Source organism: Danio rerio, chromosome 1 (genome assembly GCF_052040795.2).
Source record: "Danio rerio strain M-AB ecotype USA chromosome 1, GRCz13ab, whole genome shotgun sequence".
NCBI classification, from domain to species: domain Eukaryota; kingdom Metazoa; phylum Chordata; class Actinopteri; order Cypriniformes; family Danionidae; genus Danio; species Danio rerio.
This window is the reverse complement of record NC_141021.1, coordinates 24,486,585-24,507,921: the sequence shown is the minus strand read 5'-3', so window position 1 is coordinate 24,507,921 and position 21,337 is coordinate 24,486,585. Positions and strand designations below refer to the sequence as shown.

At 34.8% G+C, this 21,337-nt stretch overlaps 2 protein-coding genes across 41 annotated transcripts in view; both read left to right on the top strand.

Moving 5' to 3' along the window:
- The window catches only part of pds5a (PDS5 cohesin associated factor A), a 485,752-nt gene that overhangs the window by 199,710 nt on the left and 264,705 nt on the right, over positions 1-21,337 (top strand). The window lies entirely within an intron of this gene.
- The window catches only part of adgrl3.1 (adhesion G protein-coupled receptor L3.1), a 209,680-nt gene that overhangs the window by 1,459 nt on the left and 186,884 nt on the right, over positions 1-21,337 (top strand). For 25 of the 40 annotated variants that reach the window (XR_015476579.1, XM_087237172.1, XM_087237159.1 and 22 more), the window contains one exon: positions 1,146-1,254. Coding sequence is in view for 6 of the 40 variants with exons in the window: in XM_087237147.1 (XP_087093273.1) it covers positions 1,249-1,254 (6 nt within the window). In the remaining 34 variants the exon portion in view is untranslated. Of the gene's footprint in view, positions 1-1,145; positions 1,255-3,585; positions 4,059-21,337 lie in introns of those variants that run through there. The other 15 variants (XR_015476578.1, XR_015476577.1, XM_087237145.1 and 12 more) reach the window with 1 other exon arrangement.

The following is a 21,337-nucleotide window of genomic DNA, read 5'->3' as shown; positions in this document are numbered from 1 at the left end:
TTTGTGGAATATTAAGTCTCAAATAAAACCGATGGAAGCCGTGCCAACACAGACATGGCTTAAATCAATGGTTTAGTTGTTATAATTACTTTAAAATTAAGTGCAGGAGGGTTCCATAAAAAAAGCTATTTTGTGTACCTCATAATTATCCCCCAACATGTCTCCAACAATGACGTTTTCATGTGCAGCCTTTTATGCTAACATGTTTTGCTTTTCCCCTACGTTTGTGTGTGCTCCATATACTTCTACACTTAGTTCAGTGTACATTATTTTTTAAATGGAATCATAGCCTATGTATGCGCCAATTGCACTCTTTTTTATTTTTGTTTATACACACATTTTATCTAGATGGCCCATAGGCTGCAAAATATATCTTTCAGCATCGAGATCAAAATGTGATCATTTGCAATAATCACATCGCAGGATATGCAATATTAATTTTAGATCACAATTTATCATTGGCATGTGTTTTTGATGCCCTTGATTGTATAATGATTTTTTTAATTAATTTTATTGAATTATTTTTATTTTTATCATTCAGTTAGTGTACTTGAATACTTTTAGACCCGGGAAATGATTAAACATTTTATTTCAAAAGTTTTTTGTATCTGTATTTACAGATTGTTATGCATAGAAAGTACTTACAACACTTGCAAATACAGAAATGCACTGCAAATAGCACAGACAAAAACCAAAATGTGTCGGGACCCTAAAAAGTTTATAGATTTTTTATTAGATTTTATGAAGATGCACTCCCACTGCGTAATCATCCCAATCAATCTGACATTATTAATTCTTTCCAAATAGAGATTAAGTCATCTGGTGAAATTATATCCATATCGCAAAATTTATTGCAAAATAAAAAAAAATATCGCAATGTTAAATTTTTCCAATATCGTGTAGCCCTCGCCCACAGTGTTCAACACTTGCAGTTACAACCCCCTAATATCTACAACCCCTAATATTTTTAGATGGATTGAAATGCAATTCCATACATACATCATTGTCTGGAAGCTGACTTTATAAATCAAATTTCAAATAGTCTTTACTCTTTAAAAAACAATATCTTTAAACCTTTGAATAAAACGTCAAAGACTGTGACATAAGTAATCATATGAGTTTTTCTTTTGTATCATGACTTATAGGTGCTTATTTGGTGAGTGAGATGATGCAACTCCATATTTCCTGCCTCATGCGAAAGCCTTGTCATGCAGCACGTGTATACGCCTACATCGTTACCAAAGCAACATGCAGGTTGGTTATATGTGTGAACACACAAATATGACCCAAACACTTGCAATTAATAGTGTGGATAGTCTCATTGACATGATATGTTTTTGAGAAAAAAATTGGTTTCTCTGAATGCAGTCTGAGCATAGCTTCACTTCTGTGCTATTCACATGTTCATCGCAGTTCCCTGCTGGATTCATTCCTTATTTGTTGTCATGGTTACTGATTGCTTTGTGCACCCGCTTCTTGTTCGGTTAATTTTTCTCCTACAAATGTACGCCCTATTGTACTTCTACTCATTGTCCAGTATTTTGTTTTTGTTGTTTAGACTATTGTTTTTCATGTTTGATTACCATCTTTATTTTTAATAGTAAATTATTGACCCTTCTACCTACATTGGCAGTACAATAATTAAACTTTACTTAATTTATCTTTTGAAAGCTTTTCCATTCAGACTTTAAGTAAACCTAAATGTTTGTTGAGTATTTTCTTGTCATTTGAAGTTGTTTACCTCAAGTAGACCTACATTTGTATTTTATTGAAATGTGTAGAGAAAATAAATACTGAGTGTCATAAAATAAAAGACACTCTACCTTAGAACAAAAGCAATGTTAAAACTGTAAATACAGCTGGAAAGCAATGAAAAATCAAAGGTGTGCGATGGAAAAGTTAAATAAGTTTTACTTTGATATTTACTATAGTAATTTGAAAACAATTCCAAACAAAATCTCCAGGATTAATGCCTACAAACATGAATTTAGTAGGGTGAATTCGGGTAATCTTGGACACTTTATTGCAATTTTGACTTCAGCTCTCTAATTTCAATGTCTTTCTAACTAATTAGAACAACATATTAGATATTTATGAAATCACTAAGATGTTTTCTAACCACCTAAGAAAACATGTAGATGTTGTACAGAGAATAGCCATGCCACACTTATTAGTATTTAAAAATACTAATAGGTATTAACTGCCTGAATTTGATAACCTGGGACAGGTCACTTCATGATCTGGGACATACAGTTGAAGTCAGAATTAGAAGCCTGCTTTTATTCTAGCCAAATTGTTTGTTTTATACAAATAAAAATGATCAGAAATACTGTGACATTTTATTTGCCATGTTAAACATAATTTGGGAAATATTAAAAAAAAAATAAAAATAAAAAGGGGGGCTAATAATTCTGACTTCAATTGTATGTATTTATGCTGAAAAAGTAAATATTTGCCATATTTATGCATGCCAAACACAATTTTACCAATTTTTAAAAAGTAAGAGAGAGAAAGAGAGAGTGTGTGTGTGAGTAACTGGTAACTAATTATTTTTTTCTTCCTCGTTCTAACAATGCAGAAATTAAAATTGTTTTTAAATACTTATCATATGTTTATAAAAATATAAAGTAATTTAGTATTTTATAGTATTGTTTTATTTAAAAGACTTTGTGTTTCTTTAATGCAACAACGCTGTTGCAATCACGTGTCATTAATAGAAATACGTAAATTAAAAATTGTAAAAGGATAAATTAAATTCTGTAAATATTCATTCATTCATTTTCTTTTTGGCTTTGTCCCTTTATTAATCTAGGGTCGCCACAGCGGAATGAACCCACTTATCCAGCACGTTTTTACGCAGCAGATGCCCTTCCAGCTGCAACCCTGGGACATCACTGGGAAACATCCATTTACTCTCATTCATACTCATATGGACAATTTAGGCTACCCAATTACCCTGTACCACATGTCTTTGGACTTGTGAGGGTAAATCCACACAGAAATGCCACCTGACTCAGCCGAGGCTCGAACCAGCAACCTTTTTGCTGTTAGGTGACAGCACTACCTACTGCGCCACCACGTCACCCCTCTGTAAATATTACAGAGTCTTACTGATCTCACTAATATTGCTAATCTAATTTTAGGATATTATCTTTATTACTAATTAACTTATTTTCTGCTATGTTTAAATTATAGCTTTGCCTTCTAGACTATGTTACCATGATTTTACACATTTAAACTGAATTTTTGTAGAACTAGTATAATTAAAAACCATTTCAATTGAACACATTGTAGTGTAGTAATAACCTCAGTTAAGCTTTGTCAACCCTGATTATATATTATTCAAAATTACAGTTTAACACGCGAAGTCTTAAAATTTAGATTTGAAGTTTCAAAGTGGAAAAGGCTCAAGTGTTACAATTTCTCTGAATGACCCCGCAGGTGATGGGAAGGTCGACCCTTTACTGCTGTGCGCGCACTCGGCCACCAGAGCGTGCTCAAGCCTTCCTGTCACCCCAAGCTCCTGATTCACCGCCCCTCTCTTATTCTCCTTTTCTTTCTCTTTCCCTCCCACCCTCCATCCTTGAATCAAGCATCACTTTGCTTCCAAATTGGCTTGTCATTTTCTCTCGGCGCTCGTTCGCTAGCTGTCGGGTCGCATGGACGATCTAGCGATGGACTGGCGCTGATCTCGTGGATTGTGCCATCGCTGGAGCCACTCTGCGCATTTTCCTCTTATTCCAAAAAAAAAAAAAAAAAAAAAAAAAACACTGGTCGGGATACAGCACGGGATACGATCCCCCGTGTCCACCATAGATCTACTGGGTTTGGGGGACGAAGGATACTCGATATATATTCAGTTCTTTGATCGAGGGTCCTCGGGAGGCTTGAAGCCTCAGAACGGCGCATCTGGAGGAGAAGCTCAAAACATCATCTGCGTGTTTTATTCACACACGGACACACTGTCAAGGGAATTAAGGAGCATTCCGAGATCACACAGCCCGATGCTGCTCAGCTCATCCATAGCTGACTCCTTTTCCAGTGCTTTTTAAGATGCGGTGAGTCAATGCTTTTAAACAAGGTGACGTTATTTCTTACGGGCCAATAAATCAATAACCGATGGACGTGTGAATGGAAGCGCCAGTGAGATGCTGTAGCTAGTTGGCGCTTTCCGAACTCTCCACATCCAACAGCTGAAATATTCGGTGTGTGTGTGTGGCATCGGACACAGGATGCTTTTTGCCGTGTGTCGTGCGTGGTGTTTTAATGGGCGTCGGTGCGCGCGCGCGTGTTTGAGTGTACAAGTCGCTGCCTTCAGCTCTTGCCGTAGCGAAACCATAGCTTTCATTTGTTTATAACCGCCAGGATCGAGCCAGGCAGCGTGAGGCAAATAACGCTATATTGATGGCCTGCATTCCCTTAGCTTTTACATAAAGAGAAGACTGTCAACGCATCGCTCGACTTAGTTTTTCTATGTGTGTATGTATGAGTGTGTGTGTGTGTGTGTATAAACAAAAGATGCGTTAGTATAAATCAGGAAGAAAAAGAGGAAAGCATCTTCAAAATAAACAGCCACTCTGATAGCCTTGAGAACATCCACAGCGTTTCATGCAACCAAACACCGTCAGATCAGTACAGAGATCATATGACCTTGATTCATTGACTAATAAAGACACAACTGCCATTCATGTCACCCTGATGTCATGAAAATTGCAGTACGTGCTGGATCATCATATATAGCGCATAACCAATCATGCAGGATTATTTGTCATTTGTCAACAGAGATAATTTAAAGGCTAAGTAGTCAGCTCAGTTATAGATTTTAATTGATTGTTTACCTCGTGTAGATGACCCATTTAAAAAAAAAAAGGAAAAGACCTTAGTGTCTGCGTTCCAGTGATTGCAGTGAATTCACATCACATCTTGTGTGCAATACAAATAGACAGAGACAGGAAGAACGGACAGATTGCCTAACAGCCAAGTTCATCCAGGTCAGATCAAAAATCAAAGGCCTTTGAAGTCACAACCAAAAATATCAGAACTATTTTGGTGAAAGGATTGTGGATATATTCTGCTCAGTGCAAGATAACTGCTCTGTGATATAACATTAGGGGTTTGATTTCAGTCTTGGCCCCTAGTCAAACTCAGAATAATTGTTAGGTCTCTTTGTGTTCTCTCAACGGATAAATTATGGGCAGACGGAAGTTGAAGCATCTACATTAAGCAATAAGAGACACATTAAAGGTATGGTTTACCAAATATAAGACACAATTCTGTCATTGTTTACATAGCCTCATGTTATTTCAAACCTGTTTGACTTTCTATCTTTAGTGCAACACCAAAGGAGATGTTAGGCAAGACGACTGCTTCAGTTCGCTTTCATTTTACAGTAAAAAGACGCAACGAAGGTGAATGACAACTCAAGCTGTCAGTCACAAACATGTGCGACAACATCTCTTTTTGTCCTCTTCAGAGGAAATAACCTTAAACAGTTTTGGAACAAGATGAGAATGAGTAAACAATGACAAAATTTAGAGTTTAGGTGTATGGTTTGGCAGTATTTTTTACTAAATAATGTGATGGCACTTGCAGTTTACTTTCTACTTGCTTGGGATGCTGTCTCAGATATTTAAATAGAAAAATAGTTGAGTTTTTAACATCATGACATCATGAGAGGGGTAATTTGTGCGTTTCTTTGCTAAATGAACACTTTTAGATCTTTGTGAGTTTCTGTTTTCCATCAAGATGTTTGCTCGGTTTCCTTGTTTTGTCAGTGGGTGGTGTGCTGAATTTCACACACAAGGGTGGAGTTGTATTTTTCAGATTGGGTTTTCTGGTTTTGTCTTTTTGCTTTGATGGGGTGTTTTGTATTTCCACCCCTAGTGTCTTAAAGCTGACTTGGGAAATGTCCGCACCCCTAACACCACTAAACAGAGCAGCAAAATATAAATGAAAATGATTTCAAATAGATTTTAGGAGCACACATCACTCAGGCCAACAAATAACATATTATTACTTTATGCAACGTCTGTATCATCACCTTGGAATGTAAATCTTGTGTATATATATATATATATATATATATATATATATATATATATATATATATATATATATATATATATATATATATATATATATAAAAATATATATATATATATATATATATATATATATATATATATATATATATATATATATATATATATATATATATATATATATATTCTTTTTCTGTGCTTTTTGGCAACTCTTAATGTGTTTAACTATCAACATGGTTTGTAGTTTTTTACGCTGGATTGCAGCAAAACCTTGCCCACCTTTTTTTTAAATGAAGTGCCAAACACTATTTGGACTATACTTATTCGCAATGTAGATGTAACTGGATGTTGAATAAATATATATTTTGTCTTTCAAAAAACACAGTGTTTAAAATTATTCATGTATTACTTTGAAAAGCTGAGAACAGTGTCTCTTGCTGAGAGTGTGATCTCTTGCCATCACATCAAAGCCAGTTCTGTCTTAAACAGCCATTGCATAGCACTTTCTCTTTTATATTATAAGATTTGAATAGGGCTCCACAATATAGTTTCAACATTGATATTGCATTGTGAACATTCGCAATAGACACATTGCAGGATATGCAATGTTGAATCTAGATTATAATTTATTATTTGCATGTGTTTTTGAGGCCTGTGCCTGCACTCACAAAAATGATGTTTGCAGTATGTTCAAATGACTTATTTAAAATGAGTTGATACAACACAATTATTAAGATTTGTTTTGGGATAACTAAATTATTTTATGTTCAATCCACTTAAACTTGTTAAAATGAATAAGTTAACTTAATTCCTTCATATTGTTCAAACACAAATCGATTGTGTGGAACCCAGCATTTTTTACAGTAAATGAAAATTTTAAAAGCATTCAGTTCTAAGTAACTGCACTGTTGATAACATTAATAACAATGCATTTTATTGAAAAATTAATAAAACAAAGACTATGTAGTATTATTTTACATTTGATTATTCAATTACTGTAAACCTGAATGCCCTAAACTTAAATAGACTCTATTGACACTGTTTGTTTTATTAATATTATCTATGCCTGTAGACTTAGGCTGGGCAATATGGCAAAAATGCAATCTCGATTATTATTATTATTCATATTGAGCAATAACAATATATATTTCGATATAAGTGGTTAATGCTTCCAGGTTTCAGAGTACCCCAACAATGACTGAAGCCACAAAAAATAGAGGGTCCATTAAATGGCATAACATATTTTTGGCTGATAAATTTTCTAATCTGATAAATCTAATATTAATCTGATTAATGTCTCTAATATCAACACACATTTAGATTCCCATTGATGCACATTTTTGCTGTGTGATTGGATCTTAGATCGATATAGAGTAAAAAAGTCCAGAGCTTATCATTGTTATAGACATAAATTTTATCATAATTTGATATAATATTATTTATCGGCCCAGCCCTATTGTAGGCTGTTTATTACATTTTATGCAGATGTACTCTCTTAAAGAACTATAACAATTAACATAGAATTATAGATTATTTCCTTATAGAAATATTCCAGTCATCTGGTGAAATTGTACTTGTATCGAAATATATTTAGCAGAAAAACTAAATAAACTCTAATTTAAAATGTTAATAATTAAACGACAAATAGTGTCATATAACTGAGTATTAACATTTTTAAAATAAACTGTATACTGAATGTCATATTTTTTTTCTGTGGACCCTAAATTTCATTATTATTATTATTATTATTATTTAGACATTGCAATGGCTGAATTGCAATGTTAATAGTTGCTTAATTCATTAGAATATCTGATAAGAATGTTTTGTGGTTCACAGATAAAGAAATTAAAACAGGGTTTGAAAATGTAAATGTATTAACTTGAGAGGGGGTAATTATAATAACTAATTTAAAAATATTTAAAATAGACAACATGGAAATAACACATTAGGAACATGTAAAAAACTTCTTAACAAAGTGATGAACATAAAATGGTGGGTTTGTTTGTTGGTGCATTTTTTGAATGTCACAGCATGGGTCAAAGTGTAATTTGCAACACTCACTCATTATCAAAGAGGGGCCGGTGGGAAACATGCTCCGACAGATGCTTTCATCATCAAAGGGCGACAAGCTCAGCATGCAGGATGCTTTGTGATATGGGTTTGATTGCATGAATATACAAACAGTGTTTTGTGGCTACATCCTGATGTCATAGATCGGTAATAGCGAGTCCAATAAGAGTCCAATGAGTCCATGCATACACACCCGGTAACCTTTAAATATATACAAATTAAATGCAGTTTGTAATATACTGTTATATAACAATACACTGTATGATTAGAAGTGTAGCAGCTACACACTGAGTGTGTGTGTGTGTGTGTGTGTGTGTGTGTTTGCAGCAAATGGAGTAGTTGTGTTCTAGCGAGTGCTCCTCTTCTCATTCTTTCAATGTCCTTCAAACTAAAATAGTGATTCGCATGAATAATACAGCTTCCTCATCTCAATCTCTTTCTCCCTCCTTTTCTTCCCCTCTCTTTTACTTACAAATTCATCCATTTTTATACAGACTCAGGGCAGGAGCTGAGAGCTGCTGAGTGTGTACAGGCCATGTTTTAAAGAAGGAAATCTGTGCGTGTGCGTGCGAGTGTGCGTGCGTGTGTGTGTGTGTGTGTTTGTGTTAAGAGCCTAGTTGAATAAGGAGGTCACCAAACAATGACGATGGGATTTGAAATGGTTTCTAAAGGACCTTGATTATTTCAGCCCAACAGGAAATTGAGTGCCATGATCGCATGTTTATTTTTCTCCATTTGCAAGGTTAAAATGTTATTAGTGGGCTTAGGTGGTAAGTGAATTTGTGTGGTGTATAGTGTCACAAGAATGCGCCAGAAAAAAAGAGAAAAAAATATATAAAAAGAAAGAGCAGAATGGTTAAATAACATCCGACCAAGAAAACTTCATTGTGTTTTAATGAAATGTAATAATTATTAAAAATAAAATTATATAAATAAAAAAATAAAATAAAAAAATATTTTATATAATATAATATATGTAATATTTATATACTATTTAAATATATATATATATATATATATATATATATATATATATATATATATATATATATTTATATTTATATATAAATATATATGTATATACACACAGTTGAAGTTCCCCAATTTCTGTTAAACAGAGAGAACATTTTTAACACATTTCTAAACATAATAGTTTTAATTGCTCATTTCTAATAACTGATTTATTTTAACTTGATGACAGTAAATAATATTTTACCACATATTTTTCAAGACACTTCTATACAGCTTAAAGGGACATTTAAAGCCTTAACTAGGTTAATTAGGCTAACTTGGCAGGTTAGGGAAATTAGGCAAGTTATTGTATAACAGTAGTTTGATCTATAGACTATTGAAAAAAATATATAGCCTAAAGGGGCTAATATTTTTGACCTTAAAAGGGCTTTAAAAAAATTAAAAACTGCTTTTATATACCGAAATTAAACAAATAAGACTTTTTCTAGAAGAAAGAATATTATCAGACATATTGTGAAAGTTTCATTGCTCTGTTAAACATCATTTGGAAAATATTTAAAAATGAAAAAAAAAAAAGAATTCAAAAGGGGACTTATACTTCTGACTTCAACTGTATTTGGACTATTGACAAGTAGCTTGGAATAAAATGTGAAAGAAATAAATTCAATTAAATTTTCAATTAAAATAATAACTTAGTAATGCTAATTTAACCCTTTTCTTACAAAAAATTCTGCTTTGTTAATTAGTTTTTGGTTCCTAATTTTTATGTTTGTTAAAAATAATCTGGGGACAATGGAAAAGTATGACATAATTTAAATGTATACGTTTCAGACTTTTATAACATACTCTAGTTATGCTGTATGTTTTTGATTAACTATACATTTTTTTTTTCATTAGAGATTTGTCAGACTTGTGACTTTTGTATTTGGTTGATTTACTACAAATAATAGGATTTATTCTGTAAATGGTCTCGACCAGGGGTATGCAAACTCGGCCCTGGAGGGTCGGTGTCATGCATAGTTTAGCTCTCACTTTCTTCAACACACCTGCCTGGAAGTATTTAGCATACATTGAAAGAGCTTGATTAGCTGGTTCAGGTGTTTTTAATTGGGGTTGAAACTAAAATATGCTGGACACTGGCCCTCCAGGACAGAGTTTGGGCACCCTGGTCTAGACTATAGCTGCACTGTCTGCTAAACTTTGTATTAAAGAAAAAACAAAAACCCTGTGTGAATGACATGTGTTTGATTGGGTATGGTGGAACCTTATTATACAGACGGTTTTAGACCATCTTGTCATACAGACAACCCACCGGCTAGTCTGTTTTGAAAATATCCTGTTTTGTGTGTGTGAAGTCTTTTCATGTATGCCCACGCTTCCATGTTCAGAGCATGCAGTGACTCAGTGTGTGATGTCAAGTGCTTCAAGCTAAAGTCAGAGCAAAAATAGTGATGATGATGTCATCAAACACAGCTTTCTCACCATGATGTGTCTACCCATGTCTTAATTGAGTCCTACAATCCCATGAACCATACAGCATGACAAGACAAACAAACCCTTTCAATCTATGTCACTGTGGAAATCTTGTTATGTAAAACATCTTCAGTGTCATGTAAGACAAATAATGTCTACATGTGACCCTGAAGCACAAAACCAGTGTGGTTATGTTGTGCGGTTATATTTGTAGGAATTAGGCATAGGCTGGTATAAGATTCTGACGGTATGATAACCTTGAATAAAAATATCATGGTTTTACAGTTTTGCGATTACTGCTCTAAAATATATTCTTTTTAAATATCTGGGTAAAAAAAACTAAAATGTTTTCCCCCTTGAACAAAATATATTTTATCTTTTGAAAGATTTATAATATTTTTAATGGTAAACATGTCAGGCTGAATAATTCAAATGCATCATTGACTTCTGCTGTCTTCATTAGTTTCACAAACACAGATTTCTTTACTATTTAAAATGGCATCTTTGGATATTTTTTTCTGCTAGTGATACTGTTTTCCTAAAAAAAACAATTGTTGTCCAAAATAACAAAAATGTAAATAAAAATCATACACATACCTTGGGAAAAGTATTAAAGAAAATTTTGGCAGTTTTAAAACCTTGATTTTTCCAAACTGCAGTATACCTTGAAAATGGTTATCGTCTCATGCCTAGTAGGAATAGCTGACAATACAGCGCATGAGTCAAAATGTTGCGTTTTTCTTTTATGCCAAAATCGTTGGAAATTGGACCCTTTTCACAAGCCTGTTATGACACGTTTAACTGTCACCAGCATCTTAATTCCTAGAGAAGTTTTTAATAATTAGATTTTTAATAGAATATATGAACATTTATATGTATTTATGTATGTATGTAGCATATCATCTTTGCTTCAAATGACAAAAAAACGAATTACCGCTTGTGCGAGGCGTTTCTAATGTAGATCTATGCGACAGGACAGTAAATTTGACGTTATTCTCTCCTCTGGCTGCCGCTGTCAGTCTCGCACAATTACTTCCTTTTTTTCTGAAAATCTTAATAACACCATCATGGAGTTTTTTTTAATTATTTGAGCAAATAAGATGTAAAAAATAAATTTGTTGTGTTTTTCCATTCACGGCGCTCTAAGTTTTCCCAACTATGACAACTTCTGCTACTGAAAAAACCCAGAATGTAAAAAGGGTCTGTTAACTAAACGTCTAATTTTCAATTAGCAATATGCATTGCTAAGACTTAATTGACTACTTTAAAGCTGATTTTCTCAATATTTTGATTTTTTTTTGATCTCTTAGATTTTAGATTTTCAAATAGTTCTATATCGAACAAGTATTGTCCTAATCTAACAAATATCAATAGTGTTTTCATCAATAGAAAGCTTTTTAATACAAATTTCAGATGGTGTATATGTAACCTTTTTTATCTACCCTTTTAGTTTACATGTTACCTGTTGTCTGCCTTGATAAAATATTTATAAAACGCTTAGTTCCATTTCTTGATGTTGATTGATGAATACCTATGTGTCCCTAGCTTTACGCAACATTAGCAACATAAACATTAATTTCAAGAGTTGACACTTAGCTGAGGATTGATTATAAAGCTTGTTTGGCATGCTTACCCGGGAGAGAGCCCTGAGCTCATAAGATCCTCGAGTCCTGGGGTCCCTCTTGTTGCAAGGCTAGAGGGGTTTGAGTTCAGGTAGAACTCGAGAACTCCCCTGCTGTAGTAGCTAATGAACAGATAGTGTTTGCTCTTAAGAGATAACTACTTACTAAGAGCATGTCTATGGTGCTGTTTTGTATTAGTCGATTAACTTAAGTTGTTTGTTTTTTGACGGTGGGAGGAAACCTGGGGACCTGTGGGAAACCACGCGGGCATGGGGAGATCGTGTAAACTTCGCACAGAAACGTCGGCTGGCTTGATAATTACCAAAACCAAAGACGTTCTTGCTGTGAGGCAACAGTGCTAACCTCTGGGCCACCATGCCACCCATCGAGGAAAGGAGGAGGAGTAGGGGTGGAAGGGGGGATTCTTCAAAACGAAGATGAATGTGGTATAAAGCCAAGGGCATTTATATTGGCTTAGAAGTCGTCTGATTGGTGAATGATACATTTGATAATGCGGGGCGGGCCGCAAGCAATCATAAGCACGTGATTCTCGCAAAATTTGTTCATAAATAAACCTCACATAGTGAGAAACTCACTTATTTAGTGTGTTGGAAATCTAATTGAAATGGTTCTGGTTTTATTTCTTTGTTATTCATATTTCAATGATTTGTGTGTGTCTTTATAAAAGCCCACAGTTTCCGAAGTGCGATTACAATATTACTGTATTGAAAAGTTTTCTGTTTCAGGTATTGTACTGTACAGTATGTTGATTTACAGTGTTTAATGACGCTTGTAGGCTCGCACTGTGCTGTGAATCAGCCTGCTTTAAACAAAAAGCCAGAAAGCTAATGTTTTCTCATGCTGAGAGAAAAGCAGATGTATGTGTGGGAGAAAACATCATATATTGTGTTGGGAAATAAATGACAGCGCATGAGAGCAGGTCTTAGTATGTTTTTATTTGAGCTCCATCAGATGAGGCGTCACACCTAGGAACATTCTCCTGGTGTTTACTTTTACTGCTGGAAACCATTTTATTTAATTTTTTTTCTGGTGGAAAGATCTTAAAGTAACATTAATACATTTATTAAGCTCTGCTTAGGATTGTTCTTGTTTTTTTGCCACATCCCTTCAGCCATGACTTAATATTCACAATACAGCACAGCCTCAGGTGCTTTATTGCTTACCTAAAAGCCCATGCTTTGCCTGCATTACCTTAGGCCGTTTGTGTACAAGAGTCCAAAATTGACCGGGTTTGCTTTTGTTGTGACTTAATCAAGCACTCTTTTCAACTAATAAGCAACTTATTAGACTTTAATAAGCCGGAGCCAGCAAAGAGCAAACCGGCTGTGGGACAATAGAGATGTTGGTAGTAGAGAGGCACACCTGTGGGAAGTCAGATTGTTGTGGCATAGATTTGCATGAATGGAAGATTTGCTTGTAAAATTTGCTCATTATCATCATGCGTACTTTAATGTGCTGTCGTTTTGCACAGTGAAACCGTTGTGAGAAATGACTCATGCATTATGCCCTTGCCCAGAGCTTAAGAGACTATAGTTATGTCATTTTGCAGGCACAGAAAGTGAAGATATAGGTTTCGATGCAATTATATTTTATTGCATTTTTACTTTTTTCTTCACCAGTTAAACAGTAGGCACACATTTGATCAGTTTATGCATTCCTTGGAGTGGAACTCGATGACCTTGATGGTAAACGATAAGTAAATGGCCTTATGAATCTTAAGCACCATTATTTCTGCAACTGTTTTACATGCGGGTCTCCTTCCGAGTGTAAGTCAGCATGACACTAATGTTAAATCCTTATGTCTCTCGGTCTCTCCGACTGGCCTCAGGTCTGCTGTAGTGACAGGTTCAGGGAGAGTAAAGCAGCCTCTGAGATAAAGCAGCTCTGTGATTGATTGATCACCCTGAAGTTTGATTGTTCCTGCATCGATTGCCTCTGGCTGTGTTGGCACTGTTCATTGTTAAAGTCAATGGCGGGATTTTTTTTTTCTTGATCAGTAATGAATGGCACAGGAAACTTCAACCTCCAGTTGTTTCCTATTTCAGCTTTTGGACAATGCGAGCTATTTCAAGAGTAACAAAATAGCCCAAAGTGTTTAGCTTAGCAATAGGTGCTTTTTGTCCAAAGTGGTCTTGATTGGTGTTGGGTATTTTTTTTCTAAACATTTATTGTTCATTCACTACTAAACAATTTACAGCAGGCATCTGCACCCTGTTGGGAGTTATGATCCTTTTAAGGGATGGTGCTCTCCAAAAGAAAAACTTATTATTGTTAGATTTAAAACATTACATACACGTTAAACAAAAAATATGGGCAGGCTCTTTTCAATCAGCATTTGGTTTGTTCCCCAGTAAACTAATGTTTAATTATGTTCATGCTTTTTACTTACTGAATAGAACAAATTATTTAAGCTGCAACAATTAATGCTGATTATGAGCAGCTTGAACACAGTCCTTCTGAAAATGATTTTTAACTAAAATCAGATACATGCAAATAGCTGAAGGGATGGTTCAGACAAAAATTAAAATTCGCCATTATTTGCTCAATCTCCACTTGTTTTAAACCTCTTTTTCTGTCTTCTGTTAAAGAAATAATAAGATATTTTGTGTTCAGTGGGGTTTGGAGCTATTTACGGGTTAGTACTTTTGGTAAACTATCTGTTTAATTATAAACTATACCATGATATGTTTAATGGCAGAAACCATACCTATTTATCACCTGTTTTTTATGTATGTGATATTGTTATTATTTGTAGGGGTGTCCCAACTCAATCATCAAACCAAAACCTGATCAGATACTTCTATAATATATAAAAAAAAAAAAATAGAGCGAACAAACGCAGAATGTTCCTTATTTTTTATTTTAAGGTTTACGACTCTAAACAAATAGAGCACTTCTGTGAGGTATTTTGAAAAATCAAGTAATAAATAACATAAATTCTTCACTTTTGGAATTTATTCCAACAGTAAATATAAAAAAACAAATCTAATTTAAAACAAATAGAACCTCAACTTAAAAAACCTGCAGCCATGTAAACAAAAATAAAATAAAAGTGCACTGAAAAAATTATGTCTGCAAAATTGTTGCAAACAATTTATTTGTCTTGAATTTAAACACATTAAATTTAGTAATGTTCAACTTAATTTGTTTGTTTCACTTCAACCCAAATAAATAGTTTACAACCATTTAACAACCACAGTGCACAGTGATTGCAAAGCCAGCAATGTGCTTTTAGGAACTGCACTCCTAACTATTACTGTCATCACAGCAGTAAGTTTCACTGAAGGAAATGTATGTTTTTCTTAATGAAAACTAACATCGCTACCTTGTCAGGGTTAAGCCTGTCTCTGTGCCGTTGCAAACGTTCTTGACGAGAAAACAGTCTCATCAACTTTATAATACCTCCAGACCGCAGACATACTCGTGCTTCTGTGTTCTACTTTGCCGGCATTTAACCAATAGCGTCTCTGAAACAAAATGATATCATGCCGCATGCGTTGCTGTTTCTGTATGAAGTCAAGAAAGAGGTCTAACTCTGTGCCACCACATAACGCACAGACTTTAAATTTCAGTCAGCCAGCCCCAAGGCTTCAGATTAATTTACATCCTATAGAAAATCGCTGCGTTTAAGATCTGACTTCTTTAAAAAACAGCAATCTTCACTGCCCGGCTGAGAAACAATATAAAGTGGGTCTCAGACCAAACAAGAAAGACTGCATTAAACCCTCATATTTTTTTATGGAATTTCTACGCTGGCCTGCAGCTAATGACAGCCCCTGCATTTAAACTTTAAACCCTTTTTTCTCTTTTTATGTTTTAACAACTAAATGAATTCTTAAGTGTGTTGAACTGATTATATTTCAAAGACATTGAAATTGAAAATAGTCTCATAAATTCTCACCAAAAGTTCATAATCGGCTGAAAAACGCTAGCTTTGCATATAGCCCATTCTGATTCAGTCTGGAACCATGTGATCAGCCCGATTTCCGATCATGTGATCAGATCTGGACATCCCTATTTATTCATTTACATTAAACTGTGTAATTTAAATGCAAAGATTTTACATAAACCAAAAATATCTTTGAGTTCATTTTTGCTTCTTGCAACTTTCTCTGAACATGAAACAATATATTCGGCAACCATTTGTTGTAATACAGTGAAAGTTAATAGGCAGCTGGGTGTCCAGTCTCATAAGATGTGCTCTGACAATTGCTAATATAGCATAGAATAAAAAAGGATGTGTCCCTAATGTTCCTATCACAGCTTGCAATGTACAACTGAAGTCCGAATTATTAGCCCTCCTTTGAAATTTAATTCTTTTTCAAATATTTCCCAAGTGATGTTTAACAGAGCAAGAACATTTTGATAGTATTTCCTATTATATTATTCTGAAGAAAATCTCAGTTATTTTAGTCTGGATATTATAGAATACAAGCAGTTTTATATTTAAAAAAATATATTTTTAAGGTCAATATTATTATATTGTTAATTATATATAGGGTGTCACGGTGGCACAGTGGGTTGCACGATTGCCCCACAGCAAAAAGGTCGCTGGTTCAAGACTCAGCTGAGCCAGTTGGCATTTCTGCTTGGAGTTTGCATGGTATGCTCTGGTTTTCCCCTCAAAAAGACATGCACTATAGGTGAATTGGGTGAGATCAACTAATCTGTAGTGTTTGTGTGTGAATGAATGTGTATGGATGTTTCCCAGTGATGGGTTGCAGCTGGAAGGGCATCTGCTGCGTAAAACATATGCTGTATAAGTTGGTGGTTCATTCCACTGTGGCGACCCCTGATGAATAAAAGAACTAAGCCAAAAAGAAAATGAAGCAATCAATAATTATATGTAGGATTGTCTGCAGTATAGTACAAACTACTGTTGTCTAACTAGTTAATTAGCCTAGTTAAGGCTTTAGAAGACAATAATTGTATCTAGCAAAATATCTAGTAAAAAACTATGTGCTGTCATCATGGAAAAAATAAATTAGTTATTAGAAGTTGGTTATTAAAACTATGGTTAAAATGTGACAAATTAAACAGCACTTGGGAAATATTGTAAAAAGAATGGATATTTCACAGGAGGGCTAATAATTCTTCCTTCAACTGTATCTTTGCCATATCTGCTGTTCTCTGTTGCCCATATGATTCATGAGCAGTATTGCAGGTCCTCTGAAATAATTGAATATGTTTGAGTGAGGAGCAAAATATGTACAGCAAATGTTCTACTCTGAACTCTCTTCTGAGTTTGTGTATATTCAAATTTGGCTTGTCAAAATGCATCACGCCAGGTTCAAAGTTAATGATGTTAAATTCCATAGTGCACTAGCTTTGAATATGAAAATTACATTTTCTTTGTAGCCCAAGGTACACTTATTTTTTTACACAATGCAGTACACAGCCTTTAAAGTTTTCTCAATTTTTTATTTTTTTTAGCATGGAGCTCAGCATCTCCTGTCCCCATGTACACAGCTCAAACATTCAATTAGTTGTTAATTACATTTTTATAATGTTACCTGTGTCTGTGTGTTTATGTGTGTTTATGTGTGTGCGTTTCATAGAAAAAAGTGGTCAAATAGCACTCTTTAGTTTGAAAGTAACTGAGATGGCTGGTCAAACAAATGGAGTTTTTTTTTTTTTGTAAAAAAGTAATTTATGAAATGACACTTCTGTTTTCAGGTAACTAGCAAAAATCTCTGCAATTGATGTTTAATACTATTTAGAATTGTAAAATGAGCGAAAGGAATATCTTCAGGTTTACAACTTAGTTGAAGTTGACCATTTTGATCCTGACAAAAGTCTTGTCGGCTATCCAAGTTTTAGGAACAACAAATAATAACTTGACTTCTAGTTGATCATTTGGTACCAGAAGTGGCAGAAGTGCCTTATATAAGGGAAAGGCCTCTAGATTACACTTATTTTTACTAAAATAAAATATGCTCATGCTTTGATTTTTTAATGATGACTGCATCCATACATCTCTGCAATGACTCAAATAACTTATTATTAAAGTCATCTAGAATTGCGAAGAAAGCATTCTTGCAGGACTCCCAGAGTTCATCAAGATTCTTTGGATTTATCTTCAATGCCTCATCCTTCATCTTACCCCAGACATGCTCAATAATGTTCTTGTCTGGTGACTGGGCTAGCCAATCCTGGAGCACATTGACCTTCTTTGCTTTCAGGAACTTTGTGGAGGCTGAAGTATGAGAGGGAGCGTTATCCTGCTGAAGAATTTGCCCTTTCCTGTGGTTTGTAATGTAATGGGCAGCACAAATGTCTTAATACCTCAGGCTCTCGAGGTTGCCATGTACTCTGCAGATATGTGACACACCCCCTTACTGAATCTAAACCCAAATTATGATTTTTCCATCACCAAACTTGACTGATTTCTGTGAGAATCTTGGGTCTGTGCAGATTCCAGTAGGTCATCTGGAGTATTTCTAATGCTTCATGATAATTCATCAGAAAAATCCACCTTCTAAAAATGATCAACTAGAAGTCAAGTTATTATTTAATGCTCTTACAACTGGGATCGACGACAAGGCTTTTATCAGGTAGTGTAGATGTTTCTCTCGAAACTTTGCAGTGTGTATGTGGCTGTCTAGCCTCTTGGTAGCATGACAAACAAAACTTTTATTAAAATCCTGTAGGGATTACTGTATTTCAACAAGCACTCCTTTTTTAATCCTTCAAAAAAACCCGTCAAGTGTCTTTGCGATCTCAGAAAATGCCATTATAATCAATACAGCTCTCTGCACTGCATAATGAATCTTTTACATTGTGTCTACACTTTGTTTGCTGTAATGAGAGGATTTGCGAGCAGGCAGAACTCGGGATTCAACAAAAAGCCAGGCATTTTTTAATATCGAGTGAATTCTAACTAACCTCTGATTCATCATTGCCTTCAAGAAATAAACAGACATGTCTGTGATTGGCTACTTTGCCCAACACTGCCAAACATGCTGTAAACAGAAACCGTTGATTTTCTCCAGAGCGCAAACACAGATATGTAGAATCAGGCCTGTTATAAGTGAATGTGACGAGACGAGAAATATTTTGCTGTAAGAAACATTTGAAACTGATTACAAAAAGTATTGTTCCTTTACTGTTGATCTTTCCCCCTTGTTTCCTTACAATCATTTCAATCTCAAACTAAAACTGTACAAGATATGGTTACAGCCTTAAAGGGGTAGTTCAACTAAAAATGAAACTGACTTCTAATTAATTTTTCTCCTTTAAGTGGTTTGAAACTTTTATGAGTTTCTTTCTTCTGTTAAACACAAAAGAAAATATTTTAAAGAACGCTGGTTGCTGGGACCAATTGACTTCCATAGTAAAAAAATAAAGAGATTAGCATGGAAGTCAATGGGTGAAATCTACTAGTATCCCTCAGACATGTATTATAGTTGTTATAGAAATTCAAATAGGTTTTGAACAAGTGAACGGTGAGTAATTGATGACAGCATCTACATTTTTAGCCGAACTAACTTTTAATCACAAGGTCAAACAATGAAATGTATACATCAGTAAATTGTTCAGAATAGGACGGATTTAAACAGATTAACAAAACAGATAGGGTGACTATTTCAAGAGGTCAAGGTTCATCTTAAACATTTCAAATGCTCAGATCATGCGTTTAAAAAAAATAAAAAAGGGTCTAGTAGACGTGAAGAGAGTGACAAGCGCATTTAAAAAGAGCGTATGTGCATTGATGTGAGGTGAGTGACAGTGGGTGGTTTATAAAGTGCTGTTGTTAATTTAAACGTCACTAAGCAGTGGATTTGGCTGTCCTTAGAGACCAGCTTACTGGGAGGCACCAACTCTGTCTGTCATATTCCTTCTCTCTCTCTATCCCTCTCTTTCTCTCTCACGCTCTATGTGTGTGCTTTTTTCTCTTTCTGCTAGCCATCTGTTATCCTTGTGTTTGAATCTTAAATAACTGCTGCTCTTCTGGAATATTCCCCACATGGATAAAGCCTCCTGCATAGCTCTCGACATACAGGGGAGAAAAAAAAAAACAGAAGAGAGTGAGAGAGCGTCCATTACATTGTTTTATTGAGCCACAGAGAAATGGAAAAGAGGAATCCGCTGGGCTGAAAGATTCATCCTCGTCCAGCTTTTTGCCTAATTAGCCATTAAACCATTGAATGAGGAATACGCTCTTCCAATGTGGCTGTGCCCTGGTTTGCTCCTATGATATGTTGTTTTTGGCCTCTGTTAACAGTTCATCATCATTGCTCACATCTATAGTTTAGTGCTGTATTTCTTGTGGGAATTGAAATTTCATAGAATTTTTGGTTAAGTATGTACAGTGAGTAAGGGTCTGCCATCAAAATTAAAAACTTTGATTTGCACAAGAGTATGCAGCAAACAAAAGGGAAAAATTAAATACATTTAAAAAATAAATCTGTTATAATTGTTTTTATTTTTATGTATTTATTTTTATTGAGCAAATCCAAAGGACCGATTAGCAGAACACATGAAAAACAGGTCAGTAGCAATAGAGCAAAAAGAAAGAATAGGAATAACGAACTAAAATTAACCTTGGCAAAGAGACAAGGAAGGAAATAAATTATAATTGTACGTTTAAAAAACCACAATAAGTACATATAAATGTATGGATAAGGTGTTTAAAGCAAGTACATACAGTAGGTAGGTCAAGAGACTCAACTCAAAAGTCCAATAATATCATGTATGTCTATTATGTGTCGTACATTTAAAATGTAATGGAATGTAATGTAGCGTAAATTTATATAGTGTGTTTATTGTGTATGGCAATGCACTCAAAGTGCTTCACGGTCACGAGGGGGTTTTTCTACACTACCACCAGTGTGCAGACACAGGACAACGGCGCCAGTGCGCTCAACACACAAGAGCTATTGGTGGAATGGAAAAACGGTAATAGAGCCAATTCGGGGGATGAGAATGATTGGTAGGCCATGATGGGTAAGGGCCGATGAAGGGAATTTGGCCATGGGATTTTTTTGATAACCACATAGTCAGGACCTCGGTTTAACGTCTCATCCTAAATATGGCGCTTAAGGCTGATTTATACTTCTGCGTCAAGCGCACGCTTATACTACGGCGCAGCCTACCTGTTGACACAAAGCCCTGCGCTGTCGGCGTCGCTGACGTGCA